This window comes from Zingiber officinale, chromosome 6A, assembly GCF_018446385.1.
Source record: "Zingiber officinale cultivar Zhangliang chromosome 6A, Zo_v1.1, whole genome shotgun sequence".
Taxonomy (NCBI): domain Eukaryota; kingdom Viridiplantae; phylum Streptophyta; class Magnoliopsida; order Zingiberales; family Zingiberaceae; genus Zingiber; species Zingiber officinale.
The window spans coordinates 142,018,978-142,039,773 of record NC_055997.1 but is presented as its reverse complement, the minus strand read 5'-3'; the positions used below and the strand labels follow the sequence as shown (position 1 = coordinate 142,039,773).

At 38.9% G+C, this 20,796-nt stretch overlaps 3 protein-coding genes across 4 annotated transcripts; all 3 read right to left on the bottom strand.

Moving 5' to 3' along the window:
• Positions 1–742: 742 nt before the first annotated feature.
• On the bottom strand, positions 743–1,805 carry LOC121994515. Of its 2 annotated transcripts, none has more exons than XM_042548524.1 (2): positions 1,553–1,805; positions 743–1,229 (listed from the first exon to the last, which is right to left on the bottom strand). In XM_042548524.1, exons 1-2 carry the CDS (start codon positions 1,667–1,669, stop codon positions 969–971), a joined length of 378 nt encoding a protein of 125 aa, XP_042404458.1. In that variant the 5' UTR covers positions 1,670–1,805; the 3' UTR covers positions 743–968. The 2 variants fall into 2 exon arrangements, with proteins under 2 accessions (XP_042404458.1, XP_042404459.1); XM_042548525.1 differs by having other exon boundaries at positions 743–1,220; positions 1,553–1,804.
• A 1,862-nt stretch (positions 1,806–3,667) lies between these two features.
• Positions 3,668–14,095, bottom strand: LOC121998404 (NEDD8-activating enzyme E1 catalytic subunit-like). Its single transcript, XM_042553332.1, has 9 exons — positions 13,887–14,095; positions 13,643–13,806; positions 12,884–13,086; positions 11,755–11,987; positions 11,615–11,677; positions 11,480–11,536; positions 9,566–9,687; positions 6,693–6,810; positions 3,668–4,207 (listed from the first exon to the last, which is right to left on the bottom strand). The coding sequence occupies exons 1-9, from the start codon at positions 13,986–13,988 to the stop codon at positions 3,917–3,919; spliced, it is 1,353 nt and encodes a 450-aa protein (XP_042409266.1). The 5' UTR covers positions 13,989–14,095; the 3' UTR covers positions 3,668–3,916.
• A 2,212-nt stretch (positions 14,096–16,307) lies between these two features.
• On the bottom strand, positions 16,308–18,353 carry LOC121998403 (heavy metal-associated isoprenylated plant protein 33-like). The gene is made up of 3 exons (XM_042553331.1): positions 18,040–18,353; positions 17,874–17,949; positions 16,308–17,744 (listed from the first exon to the last, which is right to left on the bottom strand). The coding sequence occupies exons 1-3, from the start codon at positions 18,076–18,078 to the stop codon at positions 16,417–16,419; spliced, it is 1,443 nt and encodes a 480-aa protein (XP_042409265.1). The 5' UTR covers positions 18,079–18,353; the 3' UTR covers positions 16,308–16,416.
• Positions 18,354–20,796: the final 2,443 nt, after the last annotated feature.

Below are 20,796 nucleotides of genomic sequence, written 5' to 3'. Positions count from 1 at the left end.
CACCTTACTTCACTTGACAAACCTATCAAGTTGGCATGCTCCATTTATCTACATCGAACAAATTTAAAGATAATAAAAATTTATTTATAATATATTGAAAATAGAAAAATAATATAAACTTACTATTATAGCAACGTTAATAATTAATGATTCGATCTGAAATTAGGGGATAAGTTGATTTATTGGTACATCCGTGGTCGAGCTCTTTTTGTATGTTGGATGCGTTTCAGGCCGACTCTTGTCAGGTTAGCCTCTATCAAGTCAATTATATTGAATCGGTTTTTGTCAGGATCGAAAAAGGTTAGAAGAGCAAGATCCTTCTAACGCTTAAGTCAAATTTAAAAGAGAAAAGATAGGAAAAAAGTGAAAACATTAATACCAATGTCACATTGTTATCTCTTGATGTTGTTATTATTAGCTTATGTAAGAAGCGAAGAGGTGGTTAGGATTTCCGACTCAACTCAAATGTGACTCGGACTAACTTGAATCAAACTCGGCCATGAGTTTGCTAACTTGACCCGAGTTCGAGTTTGCCCATGAGTTGACTAACTCGAGTTGAGTGTGTTGACCAAGTCTCAGGCCTGCCATGCGGCCTTTGCTATTTCCGCCGCATCAGTTAAGTTCAACTTGAGCTTAATAAGCTTTTTAATGAATAAATTTAAACAAATTCTAGAAGTAAATAAACAAGCTAACTTACACTTTGTAGTAAATATGTGAAAAAAAAGCATAATGTTGCAAGTTCTTCCACAAATCAATCTTGCTTCATTCATTGATTCATTTGATATTTTACATTCATCAATTATTGCAATATTGGTGCGCAATCATGTCCACTTTTAATTATGCGAATCACTAAGGAGGCCCCAACCTTGTCCTTGGCCCTCCTCCTCACAAGCAAATCACTAACAGCGAGTGTGTTATTTTCCCTGTACATGCACCATCATCACACATCACACAACGAACACACTGTTCTACATCTGCCTCTTCAGCAAGCTACTTGAATTGCTGCAATTATAGTTTGGATATTTTTGTTGGAGCCTCTGTGAGTTTCTGTTGTTGTTACCATTTTCCATGGATGCAGTGGATTTCCTTGACTTGCTCTTCCTTCTTGGAGCAGTAGATTTGGGGATGAACACTCCAGTTCCTTTGCTCTCCCTTCTTTGGGGCACCTCATTTATGTATGGTGGCATCCACATCGTCATATGGGGCATGTATGCAATCTCCTGTTTATACTGAACATCGAATTAAAATTGATTTAAAACTTAAAAAAAGCGGCTTTTAAAAGAGTATTTATGAGTTGTTCTTTACAATTGGACCTTGGTGGTCCTATCACAATGGATAACTTCAGCAAGGAAAATTGATATTGGTACTGAATTTTTATTGGTTGAGCGCCCCTTTCAGGCTAATATAGTTGAACAGCTTCCAAAAAAGAATCTAGTGAATCTCTCTTGTTTGTTGGGTTGTAGAAAAGCATGGATTCATGGCAGTTCCTCCGATGACGAAAAAAGAGGGGGAAAAAATGAAAAAGAAAGGATGATTGTCGATAATAAGATACCTGAACTGGAAGGGGAGGATACTGAATTGGGAGTTCTTCCTCATCATCAGTGATTAGCATTGCGATTTGCTTGCTAAGCTCTGCAAAAAACGCTTCATCTTCCACCTCTAGAGCCATATCCAACGACCAGTGATGGAATTCTTTCACTGAAAAGAGGAGGAAAAGAGAGCGTTTGAGGAATTCTCAAGTCTACTGCTCAACTGCTCATTGCTGTTCTCTCCTAGTTGTTATGGTTGGCGATGTACTTTAATAGGCGAAGGCAAGAGGGGGAGGCATGTGGATTGGGAGCAATTTGGGGCCCAGCGTAAGTTGGCCAATCCCATTTAAGGCCTAAAAGTATTTTAAGGTTTTCCACATATGTCCCTGGGCAGAGAATGTTGTCTCAATTTAATTTGATGTGTTTGTATGCACACTTATAGGTATGTGATCAGAGTATTCTTTTTGCACATCGATTCAATCCTAAGGTTCAATCTATCGAGGAATCATTCATATTAGGACACATTATTACAAGGTGACATTGAAGCTTTTGTTCGCTTGGCTATATCGTCTAAAGCCCTCTCCTCCGAGCCCTTGAACTGGGACGACTCAAAAGGATTCCTAGTATTAAGAAAATTTGTGAATTTTTGGAAACACCGAGTAGTAAATGGACTCCTAGTTAGAGTTTGAAATAGATGAGGGGAGAAGCTTATGGTAACAAATGTAGCCAACAAAGCCTCACAAGTTCAAGAACACATAGCCTTTCAAACTTTAAATGAAGGCCATTAAATATTGTAGCTGATGCCAATTCAAGAAATTGGAGGTAAGCGAGTTATGTAGAGTTTCTGACCACTAATTCATATTTCTCAATTTTTGGACTACCTCATGGTGGATGATGGCAACAGATTCCACTTTTATCCTGCTAGACACTTATGAGTTTAATCAACAACATAGAAAGAATTCATATTTCACTAGAAAAATTTGAAATACTAGAATTTTTTAAACAGAGTAATCAGTTCCAAGACAAAAAACACAGTTAAAATTGTCATAAAATAGTCAACATTAATTGATCAAGTCCTATTGACTTAGATTGCTAGCTTGGATGGCAAGGTTGCCAGCAATGAACGACACAAATGAACATCAGAGCTTTTGATAAGGATTTGACTGGATAACAAAAGTTGGTGTGAGAAGTTCAACAACCTCCTTTTCCATAGGTTAGAGGGAATTAGGAATCCATGATCGCCCAAATAATTGGAATGCCACGTTTCATTCAGATATAGGATATGCATTGTTTACACGCCTGTACATTTCTCAATCAAATTGCAACTCGACCTAAATTTACATGAGTTGTTCAACTACCTGTTACTGGTGGCAAAAATTAAACAATTGCACCAAAGTAATCATTCCCTGCTATATTTCCTGAAAGGTTGGGGAGAGAATTGAGTGGATAATGCAGCAGGTACTCGGCACTATCAAGTATGGACAGCTGAGCTGCTACACAACCTACCTCATTTCTTTGTTATTTTTCTCTTGTTCTTTATATATATATAATATGCATTAAATTTGTTTGGCCTTCATGCTGCATGGTACAGGGACCAGTTAAGTCCCCAGTCTCATGACTCAACCGATTGGCCAGCACTGACAGTGTTCTTTCAGTATACGAAGAGACTTACAGATCATATGTAGCTGGCCTGACAAGAATAATGGAACCATAGCTAGGTCTACTTGTGTCCGACGTTTCTTCAACTTCAAGTGATGGAAACTAGGTGTGAATTCGTGATGGAGAATGGGCTCAACTTGCAGTGGATTGCATCATAATACACACCCACAATTATCATATGACAAACATCTGCAGAGAGCTCACTGTCTGGAGGATGAACCTCTGTTCAATTTGCTTTTCCATCATCCAATGGACTTGGAATACAATATCTATTCTGCTTAAAGCTGTATAAAGTTCAATATGCATATATCAGACACAATGAATTAGAAAAAGATAATTCTAGTACGATCACAAGAAGAGTTACCTTGACATCATCGGAGATCTGTCAAGTTAAATAAGAAATCTTAATCGTAGAGGCCCATATCATGCTGTTTTAGCCAATACTAGGCTACCTGTGCAATTCATAAAACAAACATGTCCAAGGCTAAAGCTGATAATTTAACTCTATTTATCTAAATCACATGCACACCAAAAAAACCAAAAAGAACATTACACGGAAGTAGGTTTACTTTTAGCTCTTCAAATAAGAAACTGAATGCCGACCCAACTGTTGTATGATTTGGGCACGCATTCAGAAAATTCCTTGGCCTAAATAATTCCACATAATAAAGACAATGCCATAGGAAGCCGAAAGAAAATACAAAAGTAGAATTTATAGCTGAGATAATTTATGAGCTCTCAGTGGTATCCATTTTTAAGGCCTCATCAGCAACCCCTTTGAAGACAACACGGAGTTTCCTCAGGCACGATGCTTTCTTATCATTTTTCTCAGATATACCACTAATATGTAGGGTGTCCTTTGGAACTTTATCCATCAGGTGAAATATGGGGATCTGGAGATTGGATCGTGTCATTTCTTCCAGTATCGGGGGAGATTGCATGTAAAGATTTTTGCCCCGGTATGTGACGCTAGCTTTTGACACAAGAAGCTTAGGGTGTTCGCCAAGCAGTCCAATGAACTATAATAGACAAAATAAAATAAAATAAAAAATCACAATGGAGCAATCAAGCAAAACAAAAAAAACTTCCACAATTATAACATGAACATGTTGAAAAACATCTTTTAAAAGAAAAATGAGTTGCTTATGGTGCTACAGCGAACATATGCAGTCAGGAACCCAACACTACTTTTTTCTTCTTTTTTCTTGGAAGATAAGGAAAAAGGCACACCCAAAACTTTTCTGACACATTAATCTTCAATATAAGCTTACTAGCATCTAGGCGTGAGCAAAATGAACACTCGAAGTGGAATGATTGTAAATCCACGGAAATACTTCAGTAGCTTTCTCTCTCCCTGTTTAATGTCTTTGATCAAAAAATTTTAAAGATATTTATAGGGTAAGAATTTCCATAGACTGAAAAAGGTGGCATGCATATGCTTTAAGATTCTTTTAATAGCATACTAGTTGTCAAGCCAAAGCATCCACATTTAATGAAGAAGAGTAACCATGATAAAATAGTCCAAAAGAGGAAGATCGGAGTGGAAAAAATCATATTGTAATATATAAAAAAATCTAAATAGAAAATCAAAGGACTAGGAATTACCAATTGATCCCCATTAGATATGACTAAATAGTTAATCATAAATTCTACCTATATTCACATAGTATGGTGAGAAATAAATGACAAACAAAGATTTCTTATAGGAAGAATAAGAACAAAACCACTTTTCGCTCAAGGAAGAAGCAGGACTCAAGGTGAAAATTTCTTTCAAGGTCTCTTTATCACAACTCACTGAAGGATATCGACTGTAACATTATATGAAGTAAAAATTATTGTTTAGAGAGAAAACAATATAATAGAAAAGTTCCAAGTATGAAGGAAGATAGTCACCACTCTGAAATTGTAAATATTGAGAATACTACAGTGATTTAGAAGATTTCTGCAACTTGTTTATAATGGATGTCCTGGAGAATATGGCATGAGCGCACCACCAAAGAACAGGGAGTGTCAATAATGCTACCACCTCAAACTACAAAGAATTGTACCGTAATTTGATGAAGATATAGTGATCAATCCAACACACTTGAAAACATGGTTATACATACATGAGCTTTGCATACATAGAACTGTAGTTCTTTCTAACTATTTCAGCAAGGAAAGCCTAGGTATGATACTTACAAATTACCATTTGCCACATCTCACATGGGCCAATATCAACCTTGCCTATTGTATCTAGAATCCAAAGTGTACACCTTGAATCATAGTCATTCAACGCCCAAAATTACTCATCAATTATTATTGAGCCAGTATCCATAGTCTAGCTCAAACTTAGGAGTTGCCTATCTACAGAAAATCATGAGAAATCATAAAGATTTCAATGTAGGATAGAGTGAAGAGGACCCTTTTGTCAAATCAAAATACTGAAAGTAAACCCTTGCACGTGTCTGCATGGATTATTGCATTGAGACAATTGCTGAACTTGTCACCAGCAATTACAATGGTCAAGTACACCTAACCACTCAGTCAAACCTTAACTTTGCAGATGGTTAGTTCGTTAATTGGCACATTTTGTTTTGCTACATGTTAATACTCGATCATTTTAAAAGATTGACATAATAGTAGTAAAATTGTTGTCTCCAGAATAAACTTCCTACATAATTATGCTTCAAAATATGGGAATGAGAATGCAGAAAAGATTTGGATACCTAACTATTCTCAGCAAATTAAAATCAAGTAATTGAGACAGCCCAATTAATCAACTGGCCCTAGATCAGTGAAGACTTCAAGAAGGCAGAAAAAAAAGACTTGGACCTCAAATAGTCCCTCCCACTGATTATTAGAATAGGGCTGACCAAGTTGACCAATGGGACACAGGTTTGATTTGGATGACTAAGATTAGACTCCAGAATATAGCTTCACAAAAATGAAAGTATGAAAAAGAAAATTCAAATGATGAATGCATGGTCCAATTAGATGGACATCACTTAAATCCTTTTATGCAAACCTTTACCTTGAAAAAAATGTCCAATTAGATCAAATTTCAAATTTGAGCCCTGCTTTTTTAGGTTTCATATTTTCCACTATAACTAATTTAATTAGGTAGATCCACAAGATGTTTTTCACATGCATTCTTTTTTATTGGGGAAGAACAATGAAATCAAACAAAAAGTTCATCCATGAATTCCAAAAAGTTCATCTTGAATCCTTCATTCTGGAAGAAAAAATTAAAGAGGGGCCTGCAAGCTGCAAACACCAGTAAAGAAAGAGAATAATTGCATTATATATGATTGCAATATTTCTTGTACTTAAAAAAGCATTTTTTTTTCAATAAATAGCTCCTACTTCCTAGGGAGTCATCTCTCTATGTTTAGCAAATAGGAATGTGTCAATTAAGCAGATGGCATCTTCAGAAGATCATGACACAAAACTAAAGTGAAACAAACAATAAAAATCAATAGTGAAAATCTCAACAGTGAGAGAGCTCTTAAAAGGATAAGTCACCTGCGAAAGAGTAGTGGAAGTGTCAAGTTCAAGGAGAGTTCCAGGTCCACACACAAGACAATCTATGTCTCTGACAAAATCAGTTACTTTTATGTGTGTTCCATCCAGACCATTGTATCTGAAAAACATGGCAATAGAATAGTTAGAAGAAATATGGTCTTGTACATTTTTTAATAACATAGCCACCATGCAGGGAGAAATATGTGTCATCCTTTTTTAGAACTCAACTAGACAAAGCTTGTGTTCTCTTGATAATATTATAAAAGATAGGCAAATATGTTCTAGAAACACAGCTACTTATAGGAACTCATCCAAAGGCAGAAACAACTGCAAAGCTACAAAATGCAAACAAAGGCTTCATAAGACAGCATGATTTTATTTAATAATCAGATAGCTAAAGAAGGAGCATATTTTTAAAATTCGAGGCTATATTTTTCAATGTTCAGTTAGTATTCAACATCTACCAAGCATTCATATATTTCTTAAAAAGTGTGGTATTTTATTTGGAACCAATAGACTCCAATATTACCTGGTTTGTCTATGTTACTTCAATCTGTATGCTTTGAGAAAAGTAAATTATGTGCAGAGAAGCAACCAGAAAAGGCAAAAACGGGTGAACTCTTCTGACTAATAAATAATAATGGCATCAATTATATCATATATACAAAAAGACTACTAAAACTTGCTACTGAGTTAATCTAATAAAAGGTTGCTATTTTTTGGTAAATGGGTTAGACCCAGTCAAGCAAGAAGCTAATATGTACGCAGAACTAGGGTCTCCTTTATTATAAAGCTAAGTTTAATCAACAACTAGTCAACTACAAAAAGTCAACGTCACAATGCTTATCATTCTTCTTTTCCATGTTGTGATTTCAGTATTGCTGCTGCCAGTAAGTTATAAAGATGTAAAGATATCAGGATAGGCTAATCAAATGAATGAAGATGAAATGCTTCCACTTTATGTAAGTGAATAAGCATCACTAAGTAATTTATTAAGTATTTCCATCAATTTAAACAAAAATATGCTTTAATAAGACTCTAAACCATCCAAGTCATCAATTTATGCAACCATCAAAAGTATCACCTGGTACCCTAGTTACAGAGAGATTTTGGAAAGGTGCATAGATTGTCTTGAAAAGAAGTATCTCTCAAGCAGCAAGAAGGCATTCTCTGCATCATTAATATATCACTTGTCCTCCTCCCTATCAAAAATCTACATAAACCTCCATAGTTGCCCCTGAGCAAAAAAGGTCAAAAGGAAAGAGCTCGATGGACTATCCTCAATGTCGCCGCCCTATAAGAACTACAAGTTGAGACCAAGGATGCCTTCAGCATCCAAGGGTCATGCACTTACCATAGATCCTGTTATAAGAGAAACACATTACCTGTAGTGATGTCAAAATGGGCTGATCAGGTCAGGCACAGTAAGTGCCTGATCAACCCTGTTTATGTGCTGTGTCAAGCCAAGTTCAGCCCCCATTCGAATAAGATTCCAATATAGCACATTTTAAGATTTTGAAATAGTTGCTTTTTGGCGAGCATAACATAATGAAAATTCTAAGCCACTTGAAGGGATTCCGCTAATGATCAACTGGGGTACTTTTTGGAATGGCAGAGAACGTTTTAGGGTGAGACATTCACATTTGCTGTATTAGGAAGAAAATAGCGCAAGGGAAGATTCAAATAAGCTCAATTTCTTCCGATATATAATATGTAATATATGATTAAATTAGGATATAAATAGTTTAATTTTTTATAGTTATAGTGTACAAAAGGTCACGGGTTCGAATCCTGGAAACAGTCTCTTGCAAAAAGCAAGGTAAGGCTACGTACAATGGATCCTTCCCCGGGACCCCGCATAACGGGAGCTTCGTGCACCGGACTGCCCTTTTTTTTTTAGTTATAGTGTACAACAATTAAGCCTTTATCCCACTAAGTAGGATTGACTTTTTTTATAGTTACAGCGTATAGTCAATTAATTTTCTGCAATTATACTATGAAATTTTAAATTTACAATTACAGCATTCGCTCTACCCATCCGACCTTTCCTTTTCTATTCCACCACTTTATTATCGCTCTACTAGTCTGCTACTCTTGCTCAACCTCTACATGTGTTAGTTGCTTTAGTGTTATGCTCAGTGTCATATTATTCTCAACTTCCATCTTCGCCCATTCGTCTAACACTTCTTCAAAGCCTAGACTTTGTAAATTTCCTTTGCTCCTCTCCTTTTTCATGAATCTTCTCCTTTCCCTTACCACTCCTTTTATAGATATAGATGTCCATTTTCCCGTAACCACCAAAATCTAGCTTAGCCAAAGATTCTTCTGTCTTAACCCTCAACCAGTAAAGGTCAAGATGAGTGATATTCAGTAGATAGGGATTGATAAGAGCAATACTCATATACAACATGTTCAGATTTTGCTTGATCTGCGGAACTGTAAGATTTGCCCATGCTATAAAAAATGGAACAATTTTGAACCCTGAACTAGCATTTTTTGGTGTGTGATGTATGTGGAGGAAGTGAAGCACCCAGAAGGTAAGAGGGATAGTGGTCTTTAATTAGTTCTAGAATTCCTATCCTCACTTGTCTATCTAGCATTTTTTGGTGTGTGATGTATGTGGAGGAAGTGAAGCACCCAGAAGGTAAGAGGGATAATGGTCTTTAATTAGTTCTAGAATTTCTATCCTCACTTGTCTAACTACACCTATCTTCCTATAAAGTGAACATCTCTTACATGGTTTCTTTCCCTCCAATAGTCTATCCCTCCATCAATCTATACTTCCTACTACTATTCTCCAAGTAAACAGATCTAAGATTTTCTCAAAGAAAAAAAACGTAACAAGCATGAAAAAAAAAGAGAAAGGTACTGACGTGAGATAATTGGATAATGTTTTGCTGCATCCAGATACTATCTTCAATGCTTCCAATGCACAGGCAGCAGAAACAATTGCATTCGTGGATGCAATAGCAGGAATTATATTCTTCACAACACCCTGCAAAATGGGAAGTTGAGTATACAATACAATGAACACTACAAAAGGAGGCTGGTTGGAGCTAAAATAACACCACAATCATGTGCTGGCCTGCTTTCTGCTTTCAGATTTATATTATGGAGATCAGGAATTTCTCAAATTATAAAACACGTGGTTATAGACTAGGATTGCGCATTTAAGTCTTTGACCAAAAAGCCACTACATTTCAACCTAATCAGTCAAATACAGCAAAGAGTTCAAGTTTTTGGGGGGATACAAGTCAAAAAAAATATGTTCATTGTACGCATCGATCAAATATAAGCATGCTGTTGGTAAACCTAGTAAAGTGTTCAGATAGGATGACATTATTTTGAGAATCCTTCCTTGCTGATCCACCATATGTTAAATAAAAGGTAAATGGCATGCTCAAAATCAATTTGACTACCAAGTTCCAAACCTAAAATGTTAGTTTTTTATAATGAAAAGTAAAAATGACCATACAATGTAGGCCTCTAATTTCATATAAGAACTCAGGTCACTGGAAAATATTCACTCTAGTCAACCATCTCTAATGAAGGTTGTTATGCTTGTTTAAATGAACCTAATAGCTTAGGTTTAGTTATAATTTTCTCCAAAAATAACCCATAAGAAATGCCCGAAGAACTCTTATATAAACACTAAATAGAAATAGGACTACACTTTGGAGTCCAGCTTGTGTTTTTCCTTCAACTACTAGACAGTTATGTCTCCAAGAAAATGCATTAGCTGAGGTCACTTCGACTGAAATCTTGACTAAATTAAAGAGATTTTTAATTAATGCTTCAATTCCCAAACATTGGAAATTAAAAATCATAAAAATTGCTGGACTTTTATATCACTCCCCACAAAAGCTCATTGTTTTCCAATGTATGTCATATTAAAATTTTAATTAGGCTTTGGAATCCTTATTTCTGCATTTATAAGCTTTTAGGGGAAACTGCTACTTGTCTCCACTCCCACAACTATACGAAACCAACAATTAGGGATGTAAATGAACCAAACGGTTCGCGAACTATTCGGAGCTCGATTCGGTAAAAAGCTCGTTCGAGTTCGTTCGTTTATCTTATCGAGCCGAGCTCGAGCTCGATTTCGAGTTCGACAGTTTTATCGAGCCGAGCTCGAGCTTAAGGATATTCGACTCGTGAGCTCGCGAACATGTTCGTTTATAGGCTCGCGAGCCAAAAAACGAGCCTTAAACCGAGCTAAAAAATGAGCTCTAAAACGAGCAAAAAAAAACGAGTTCTAAAACGAACCTTAAAATGAGATTTAAAATGAGCTAAAAAAACGAGCTCTAAAACGAACCGAAAACGAGCCCGAGCTCGCTTGACGAGTTAGGCTCGTTAACTTTGATAATCGAACTAATAACGAGCCGAGCTCGAACTATTCACGAGCTTGATAATTCTAAAACGAGCCGAGCTCGAGCCTTGTGATAAAAGCTAAATTCGAGCTCGAGCCGAGCTCGAGCCCGAATATAGCTTAAACGAGCCGAGCTCGAGCCTAATACTGTTCGGCTCGGTTCGGCTCGGTTACATCCCTACCAACAATGGCATGTATCGGGTAGCGGGACATAAAATATCTACATTATATAGGTAGAGATGTCATTGCATGTTAAATTCAAATACTGTCTGCGATGTATTCTATACTAACAAATTAATTTCAAATAGTAGCTGTTATGTATTCCATACAAACAAACTAATCTAAAGGAGTACTCATTCATCCATCGATGGAAATCGCTGAACTAGAAAAAAAAAAAGCATATGGAAGCTTATCATACCTGTGTCAGGGAAAATGTTACACCAGTAATGCCAAAAAGTTCAGCTCTCTTTAAAGCCTGTCAAGATATAAAGAAAACATAAATATATGAAAATTTCATATTAGCAAAAATAGATATACACTGTAAGCAATAAACCTCTAAGTAAACCCACTGCATGTGCTCAGGATCATCTGCGTCAAAAGATTTCCCATGATGAACCTATCAAACCAAAATAATGATAAGAATAGTGGAACTGAAACACAAAATACGAGAGATTGAAAGTAATATGGCAATACCTCCCCCCATTTGATCAGATGTGCATACTCAATACAGTGAGCAGCAGTTCTAGGGGTCTCTGCAAGAGTACATAATGGAAACTTCACTTGTGGTGGGAAAAGCCATATGTTGCATTCAAAACACGGAGTTCTTCCCGGTAAGATTACTCTAGCATGACCCTTAAAGCCTTCAGTTCCACCATCAACAATAGGTTTAATTGTCTCGAGCAAAGGCCTGTCATCCTCATCATACTCTAGATTTCCGAGAAACAATAAGATATACAGAGCCATAGAGAGTAGCAAGCAATGTTAAAAAAAGAAGAAAAAAATGATTTACATCGAGCTGAACATGTCACTATAGTGATATGGCTAAGGTATCCACTAAAATATAAAGAAGCAATCAAATGAGAACTGGATTGTAAAAATAAAATAACTAAAAAACTGATATTCAAAGAATACTAAAAAAACATACATCTTATTAATACTGATAATTATAGGTAACTTTGCATTGTGTAATCCTTGCCTTTTTGTTACTTACAATCAATATTGTAATCATTACTACAACAACAATAAAAAAGGTAGCATTATATACTTTTTGTCCTATTTTTTACTTGTACATTAACACAATGAACACTGCAACCCTTACTGCAATAACAAGTCATGAATGCCAACTACATGAATCTCAACCCAACATTGACATCCCATATCCAATGAATATTAAGTATTTCATTCCTTGTTGACAAGTGTAATTTTTTGCATATTTGTACATATTTGTAAATTACCAACTAAACTTTATTTGTATCTAACTGTCTGACTTAATTATGTAAGTTTGAATCAGCAATAACAAGTTAGAACTGCAATCAAATTTTAGAAACTTATACTTAGTGCCTTCACCAAAATAATGGTTTATATTTTGCTGATGATTGTATTCCAGGCTGAATTGAGTTATTGCCTACTTTCTAGCCCTAAATTACAAGAATCATGTAGTCGAGCTAGGTCTGTTTAAATATTTGCATAAAAGAACACATTTAACTAGTACACCTATATTTCATTCTCAATTTAGATCTCATAAGAAAATTATTTCTTTTTCAGTAAGTGGCAGCATCACAACCATGGCAACTTAAGTCGACATAGCAATTAGATCACTTACCAAGGAAGCCACAAGCAATAGAATTTATGTAGCTTCGAGCTTCAATTGAATCAAGACCAAGGACAATTATATTGAAATCATTATAGAAGCTTAAGTCCTTGTCCTCAATCCTGCAGAAATGAGGTGTAATGTTCACTCCATTAATTCTTTTCATCACTCGTTCAGCTGCTACCTCTGCCTTGGACTTCCCAACATCGTGAATTCTAACACCGGAAATTAATAAGTAGATATAAATTGTGAAATGCTGATGAATATGCTGATAAGGAGGCAAAACAATGCAAAACCTAGAGCAATATCATATGGGTGATAGGTCAATTCCAAAACTATATAATTACATAATAAAGTTTTGCATTTCAGAAATGTGGGGGAACTAAGCGAGTTTGTTAAGACCACTGACTGACCTATGTTCATCTCTTAGCATACTTGCACTTAAAACAATAAGATCCCGTTTCTTATCGGTACCTAACCATGCAAACAAGGAATTTTGATATTCCCTCAGAACAAGCAATTCCATCTTTTCAATCTCTGAATCCAAAATACCAAAGTAGAATCTTCAGAAGAAGAAAAAGCGTGAAATGTACACTATGCTACGAAGTTAAATCGAACAAAAAAAATGTGGAAAAGAGAATAAAATTGCAAATGCATATAAATGAATACTGATCAAATTATAGCTTCATCCATCTAGTGCACAAAACATCAAACAGTTATGGGGCATAGTACGGAGACATTTGCAACTACTGTACAATCTAAATCCGAGACCTGAAGAGGAACTGGCGGTTAAGATTGGAGACCTCAATTGTATCCATGTCAATGACGTCGATGTTCTTGAACCCGGACAAGGCCAAATCCTTCAGCAGCTCGCAGCCCAAGCCGCCGGCCCCAACCACGAGCACCCTTACGACATCTCCGATATCCTCCCTAAGCTACAGCAATCGACCCAGAAAACGGTCACACCAAACTAGGAAAGCGAATGTGATGCGGATTTCGGAATAATGATACTCACGGTGGGGCTGGGTTCGAAGTCCTGACCGACGATGTTGCCGGGGCGACTGAGGAGCTTGTCGACGTCCCTCCACCTTCGCGGATCAGAGGAGAGCCCCTCCATTTGGTGAGCTTCCTCCTGCAACTCCCGCTGTCTCTTTACAAACCGGAAACCCAAAGAAGGCAAATCCTCGAGCAGGGCTGAATGCACCAAAGCAGAATAAATTGTTTGTCGGTAACATGGTCCTGCGGAGTACGAAAGTTAATGGAGTACGTTTTTCTTTTCCGAGAGGCACTGTTTATGAATTAATATAATTATGACGACATCATAATATTAATCCGATTATAATTAATTACGATCTCACTTTAAATTCATCTTTCTATCTAAGTTATAATTTAAGTTAAGATATATGGTCGGAAGCTGTCGGTGGTGGATAGGTGGCCAATTTATCTGGCACCGAGAGGAGTAGCTTCCGAGCGTCCTTCGATGATATATTCCGACCTAAATTATAATTTGAATAGAAAAGTAAATTCAAAAAGAAATCGTAACTAATTATAGCTTATGATGATAATTTAGGCCTGATCAAACTTAAGTCCTGATTGCACAGTGGCCGGTAGGGTGGAGTGGTGTGGGTGGGCTGGGCTGGGCATGCAGATCAGGCCCAACAAAGAGAGCAACATGTGATCTAAGATTGATAAATATTCTAGAAATATACGTCTGAGTGAGTGTGCATTCTAAATTTACCTAATAAATGATTTTTTAAAAAAATAAAAATAAATTACAAAAATAGATAAATTGCTGGCCAATTAACCCTCGATCACTCCTCTTCTTTTGTCCATCCTAAAAGCCCGCGCTCATCCCAATAAAGAGCGAAGAAAAACTTGGAAGCTAAGAATAATTAGGCGTGCAATTGAGTAGAATACATGAAATATAATATCGACCCAACTTAACTAACAAAAACTATACCACACAAATGGCGGCAGTCTCGGTGATTCAAAATGCAACTTAAAATTCCCAAAAGACAACGGAGCTAGCTGTTCGTTATCCCAGAAGAACGATACCATTTCTCCTCCAGAGCTCTAGTAGACTAGCACTAGCCTCCACTCGAGACGGGTTCACTGACTGACAGTAGTTTCTCTTCTGTTACTGGTAGCGGACGACTCTGAGATGACATCTCATGAGCCGCCCATACCTCGAAGGGGAGAACAACCAGCGCACAGAGGTTTTAACCATACCCATTCCCCCGATCCGATTGATTGATGCAGACTGATGGGTGTTCATCTTTGTTGTTGCACGGTTCTAAGCCAATTAATCGAATCCTCTCCATCGGTTCTCTGCGCCCCGGCCGGCCCCCGCCATTATTACCCCCATCCCACTCCCCTCCTCTCCTCCCCTCCGTATGTTAAAGAGAAAAGAAAGGACCATTGATTGGATTGGACGGCCCTTGAACGAGTCCTCACGGTTACTGTGGCGAACTTGACTGGTGCCCTCCGTACGTGCAAATACTGACACCCTTGCATGCCTAGATTCATGCACTAATGCACTAGATCATCCTCCTCGTCCGGAGCCAAGATGCTCCTGCTCCCTCCCTCTATTCCTCCATTGCCGACTCTCCGAGTTCAAGCACGGTATGAACTGGGCAGTACGTTTTGGGTCAAAGTTCTGGGGAGGCGAGTTGCATGGAGGGCAGTGAGTAACTAAAGTAATGAAAGAAAACTGAAGGAAGGCATCATTCCATGCTCCTCTGCTCTTCCCCCAATGCTCGCAAAGCATCATTCTCTTTTTTTTTCCCTTCAATTTTCTGACTTTTTCGTCTACAAATTCACGGGGAGAAAATATGTGTGCATCTCGAAAACTGTTTATGTTTTTGCGCAGCTCGTCTGGTGAACGAGCAGGGATCTGATCATTCCTGATGTGTAATGTTCTCTGAAGTTGACTTTGTTGGATCCCTGCGAGAGCCTGTGCCCGCTTGCAGGGTTTGCGTTTAGCAGTGAACTAAACGTCTTGTACCTTTGAATCCAGACTTCATCTCTCAAATGTTCCCTAAAAATTTGATCCGTTGTCTGATACAGGACTTTGGACATCACAGTATATGGGAAATGAGAAGACAGACACAGAAGTGGAACAATACAGAGTTGACTATTTTGCAGTTGATGCCGACCGTTATTTACTGAGATTCTGAACTTGTGAACACATACCAGTGACGACCACAAGTGCCTGAGAAAACCAAATGCAAGTCCTCATCTAATCCTTAACTAGTTTTCTATCTAAACTTGCAGTTGAAATATATATAGATATATGGACTCTTACCTAAAACAAAGGTGAGAATTAAGGGGGAAAATGGAAAATCACTGATTTTTCATGTGGTATTTGCAGCGGGTAAGATGATAGACTCCCCACTATTTTCCTTTGGATGACAGTTTCATCGCCCGATCGAAGAACTTGAAAAGAGAGATCAAACTGGATCATGGATGCAATCCAAGTGGCAAATTACAAAAACACAAGAACATCGAGGCACCGATCATAATTGAGCAATAAAGGTCGGAGTTTTTCACATGATTGTGCAGCTGCTATCGGCGTTCTCATCACTGAAGTAGGTGTATGTGTCGCTGTGGTGCGGTGGCGCCATCGTCGGCGGGGGCAAGTTCATGCTGTAGTACGCCGGGATCGGCGGCCGAGCATAACCCATCATGGGCGGCTGAAAGGCGCGATCTTGCGCGGCGTTCATCATCATCATCCTCTGCTGCTGCTGTTGCTGCTGTTGCATCACGGCGGCCATGTACTGCTGTTGCTGGTAAGGGTTGGCGGCTGCGATCGCCTCTGCTGGAGGCGGAGTCATGCCTACTTGGTAGTAGCCAGGGGGGTGCGGCGTTCCGGCAGGGAGTCCTTGTAAGGCCGCGGCAGAGGCTGTAGCTCCCATATGACCCATGGCAGGATGGGGAAGCATGTTGCCGGCAATCTGAGCTCCCATGCCCGGGAAGCTTTGGCCCATCATCCTCGGATTGACCAATGGTTGGCCGCCGCCGACGCCAGCCTCATTCTTCGCGCCCCCTTTCTTACCTCCATTGCCGCCAGGGTTAGTGTTGTCGCTACCGCCACCATTAGCGTTCCCCGTGCCCTTGTTATTATTTGCTCCATTTTTGCCCTCTTGCGGTCCGCCGCCGTCATTTTTCCCCCCGCCACCGCCGCCATTACTTTTGGTGGCAGATCCACCTCCGCCGCCGCCCTTTTTGCCATTCTTCCCCTCGTTATTATTCCCCACGGCTTTCCCGTGCACCGGAGCTTCTCCCCCTTTCTTCCCATTCCCGCCCTTCTTATCTTGTGCCGGCGCAGCGACTGCCGGCTTGATCTTGATGTCCTTGAAGTCGTCCTCAAGATCAGCGTCGAAGCAGTCAAAGTCATCCATCTCGTCATCATCGTCCTCATAATCGTCGTCGTAGTCGTCCTCGTCGTCATAGTCGTCGTCGCAGCCCTTGGGGGGCAAGGCAAAGTTGGCGGCTTTAGGGTTTTTCTGCGGGGAGAAATTGAAGCCCCCCTTGAGTTGAGGAGGCATCTGCAGGTCTTTGGCCCCCTTCATCTGCTGCAGTTGTTGCTGGAGCATCATCTGCTGCTGCGGTGTGAGCTGCGGAAGCTGGGCTTTCTGCTCCTTCCCACCACCATTTCCACCACCGCCCTTTTGCGGCTTCCCGTTCTCCTTGGGCTGCCCCTTGCCGTTCTGTGGCGGAGCCTTCTGTCCCTCCTTGTTGTTGCCATTCCCACCACCAAGCAGCTCCGCATGCTTGCCAGCCTTTGCAAGCTTTTTAATGAGGGTTGCAGGATCAACATTGCCCGACACAGTCACCTTCCCCTGTTCTGCATCTATGCTGGTCGTGTACACCCCTGCTCACACAAGCAATCCAAACCAGAAGCCATGAAACAAATGGAATCAAGCAAGAAGAAATCAGAACCAGCTGATGCAATTGCGGAGAAACAAGGCAATCAAAAATTGCAATCTTGCCAGTGATGCACCTTCAATTTTCTGGAGCAGTTTCTTAACCTTCTTCTTACACCCATCACAGTGAATGTTCACTTTAAGCGTGCATGTCTGCAAAGAACGAAAGCCATTGCAAGTCAATATCTTGATCAGTGCAAGAGATAGACAGAGAGAGAAAGGGCATAAAGACTGGAGATCTACTTGTATCTTGAGGAACTTGATGTCTTCTTCTTTACTCATCCCTCACAGCTCCGATTGAACAAGAGAATGCAAAGATGCGCTTCAAGACCAAGCGCAATTGCGTTGTGAAATGAAGACAAGAAGAAGAGAACAAGCGAAAAAAGATCAAGAGAGAAGCTCGTTGAAGCTTGTCGAGGAAGAGCAGAGAAAAGGAATGAGAGAGATCACAAGTTGGATCAGCAAAGCTGCAGGCTTTGGGGTTTTCAGAATGCTGCTGATACTTGACAAGTTGCAATATGACAGCATGCTGCTGCCGTTCCACAGCTGGTGAGGTGTGTACTTAACTATGTTCATCATCACGTGAAATGCACGTGATATCTAGTCCTTTATTATTATTATTATTATTATTTTATTTATTATTTTCCCCCCACAAAATAATAGAAAAAAAAGTACCTGATATTATTTTTTATTTTGACTGGGTTAATGCCAAAGAAGACATCTTCGGTGGTGATCTCTGTACAGTTCATAAACTTGCTTCCTCATTTCTGGAGGATTTCCTCGAACTGTGCATGAGCAAAGTCAAAGTCGAGAGTCGATTCAACTCCGAACAGTGGTAACCTTGGAAAGCATTAAAGCTCTGCATTAACTTGAGAACTCGAATAATACAAACTTCCAACATTTCTAAGAAAAATCTCGCAGATTTTGTACAGACTTTCACAAAGTTTGCGTCCATGAACTTGATCCTCATGGCAATGCACAGCTGCTGCCAACAGCTGAGTCTGCGCATTTCTGTGTCGTAACCTACTCAACCCATTATTTCATGCTGCAATGAAGTTACGTACTCTAACATATATGACATCAGACCAATTTATACAGCACTAAAGGTTTCAGAGTTGTAATTAATGGCTGCGAGGGCTGTTGTTACTGTCTCATCCTGCTGCATGGCATCGATGTCTGCTATGTTGAGATTCATTGAAGGCTTTCAGGCTGATAAATAAACTTCCTACCTCATTTTCACAATCTACGCTCCATATCAGATTAACCTGTCCAAACCATGAGAATTGCACAAAAGAAATATAACTATTACGCTTTGAACAAGATATCACAGCATAATTACACTGCTCCAGAATTCATAAATAAAGAAGAATGATGCAATCAATCAACACTCGCTTTCCTGCAAAGCATAAAGCCACTCATTTCAGAAGGCAAAGATATGTTCTTAATTGGTCATGTATTTGAACATACCACATGGGAGGCTGTAGAGACTAGGTGTGGGGATCCATTGCCCAAACCAAATAAACAAAACAACCATATCGAAAAATGTAGTTTGTCACTTTACCGGATTGGTTTCAATCGAATATCAGATAATTTTTATCAGATTCAGTTTGTTTCAATTTGAACTTGCACAAACTGTTTAAATCTAACTCAAGAATGAAGGAACAGAAACATATTAATTTATATTAATCAGAAACATAAAGATTACATGAAATGATGCTGGCAAAAACATAAATATTTTACCAAAATAACTACAAACGTATTCATATATAGTCATTTAGATGTAAGACTGTAAGAATCTATGCACACACTTCAAAATTTAGGTTTTCAAAGGATAAATACACGATGTCAGAAGAATGTAACATTGGTTCGGCCAAAACAAATAATTTTTTTTAAAAGAAAAAAAGATGCCAATCTGATCGCTACTGTTCATGCAAGTTGCCACCAATTGAAGTTATCTCCATTATTATTTTTTGTTTCTTTAAACAACAAAACAGCAATTCCTAAACCACTTACAATCTATGGCATGCATATAATCAGTGAGGACATGAACTGGAACAGAGCATGGCATGCAGTGAATTCACGCATTCATTTCACCTAAAAACTTTGTTGTACTCGTTTATAATAAATAAGGTGCACTTTCCCATGCACATATGCATATGGCTGCCTCAGTGGTCAAGTCAAACTATTGGACTAATGCTTCCTCAGAGGACCCTACCTAAATTGGCCTTCATGATTAATGTCCCAAGAGCATCATCCACTGCTGCCACAATGCCACCTGGTCCTGATGGCCTGTGCAGCTCTGCCTTTTCCCTCATTACAGGCAATCAGTCTAAATATGCTGACTAATTGTTATTGTGGCTTATCTCCTATCTCAAGATCAACCATTATAGATGTTTGCAGTCTGTGGGACAAACTTTAGAAGTTTTCAGGTAAAGATTGAGATCATGGCTTTATAGAGGCATAAGAGTACACTGTTTAGTGCAGCTTTATCTACTAATCCAACTTCACTTAGTGTGGCCGACACAACAATCCTAATGATGCCCAAACTTGGTAGTAGATTTAGAATAAGGTGGTAGGGCACATTGATCATGAAAGAAAGGATATGGTGGAATGGAAGAGATTAGTTTGCTAGTAGCTGGAGGTGGGACTGGAAAATGCCAGTATGGGTGTCTCTGTTCCTCCTAATTGTAGATGGGGACATGCCACTGCCCAACCTCATGCCTCCTCTGTGGTTTTAATCACCTTTGCCTTTTCTTTTTCCCCTCTCGGCACCCTTAATTATTTAAGCTGTTGGCAGTTCAGTATCAAATCTACAATCTGCTTGAGCCATGCATGCATTGGACACTTGCACTGCCATCCCACAAACACTCTGAGAGAATCTTTCAAGCAGCAGATCACCTGTTTTATAATTCTAGGATAGAACTTGACTAAACTTCATCTTGAAGAAATATTGGTTTAGGATGATGCAAGGAGAGCGGGGGAATTCAGAAACATCATGGA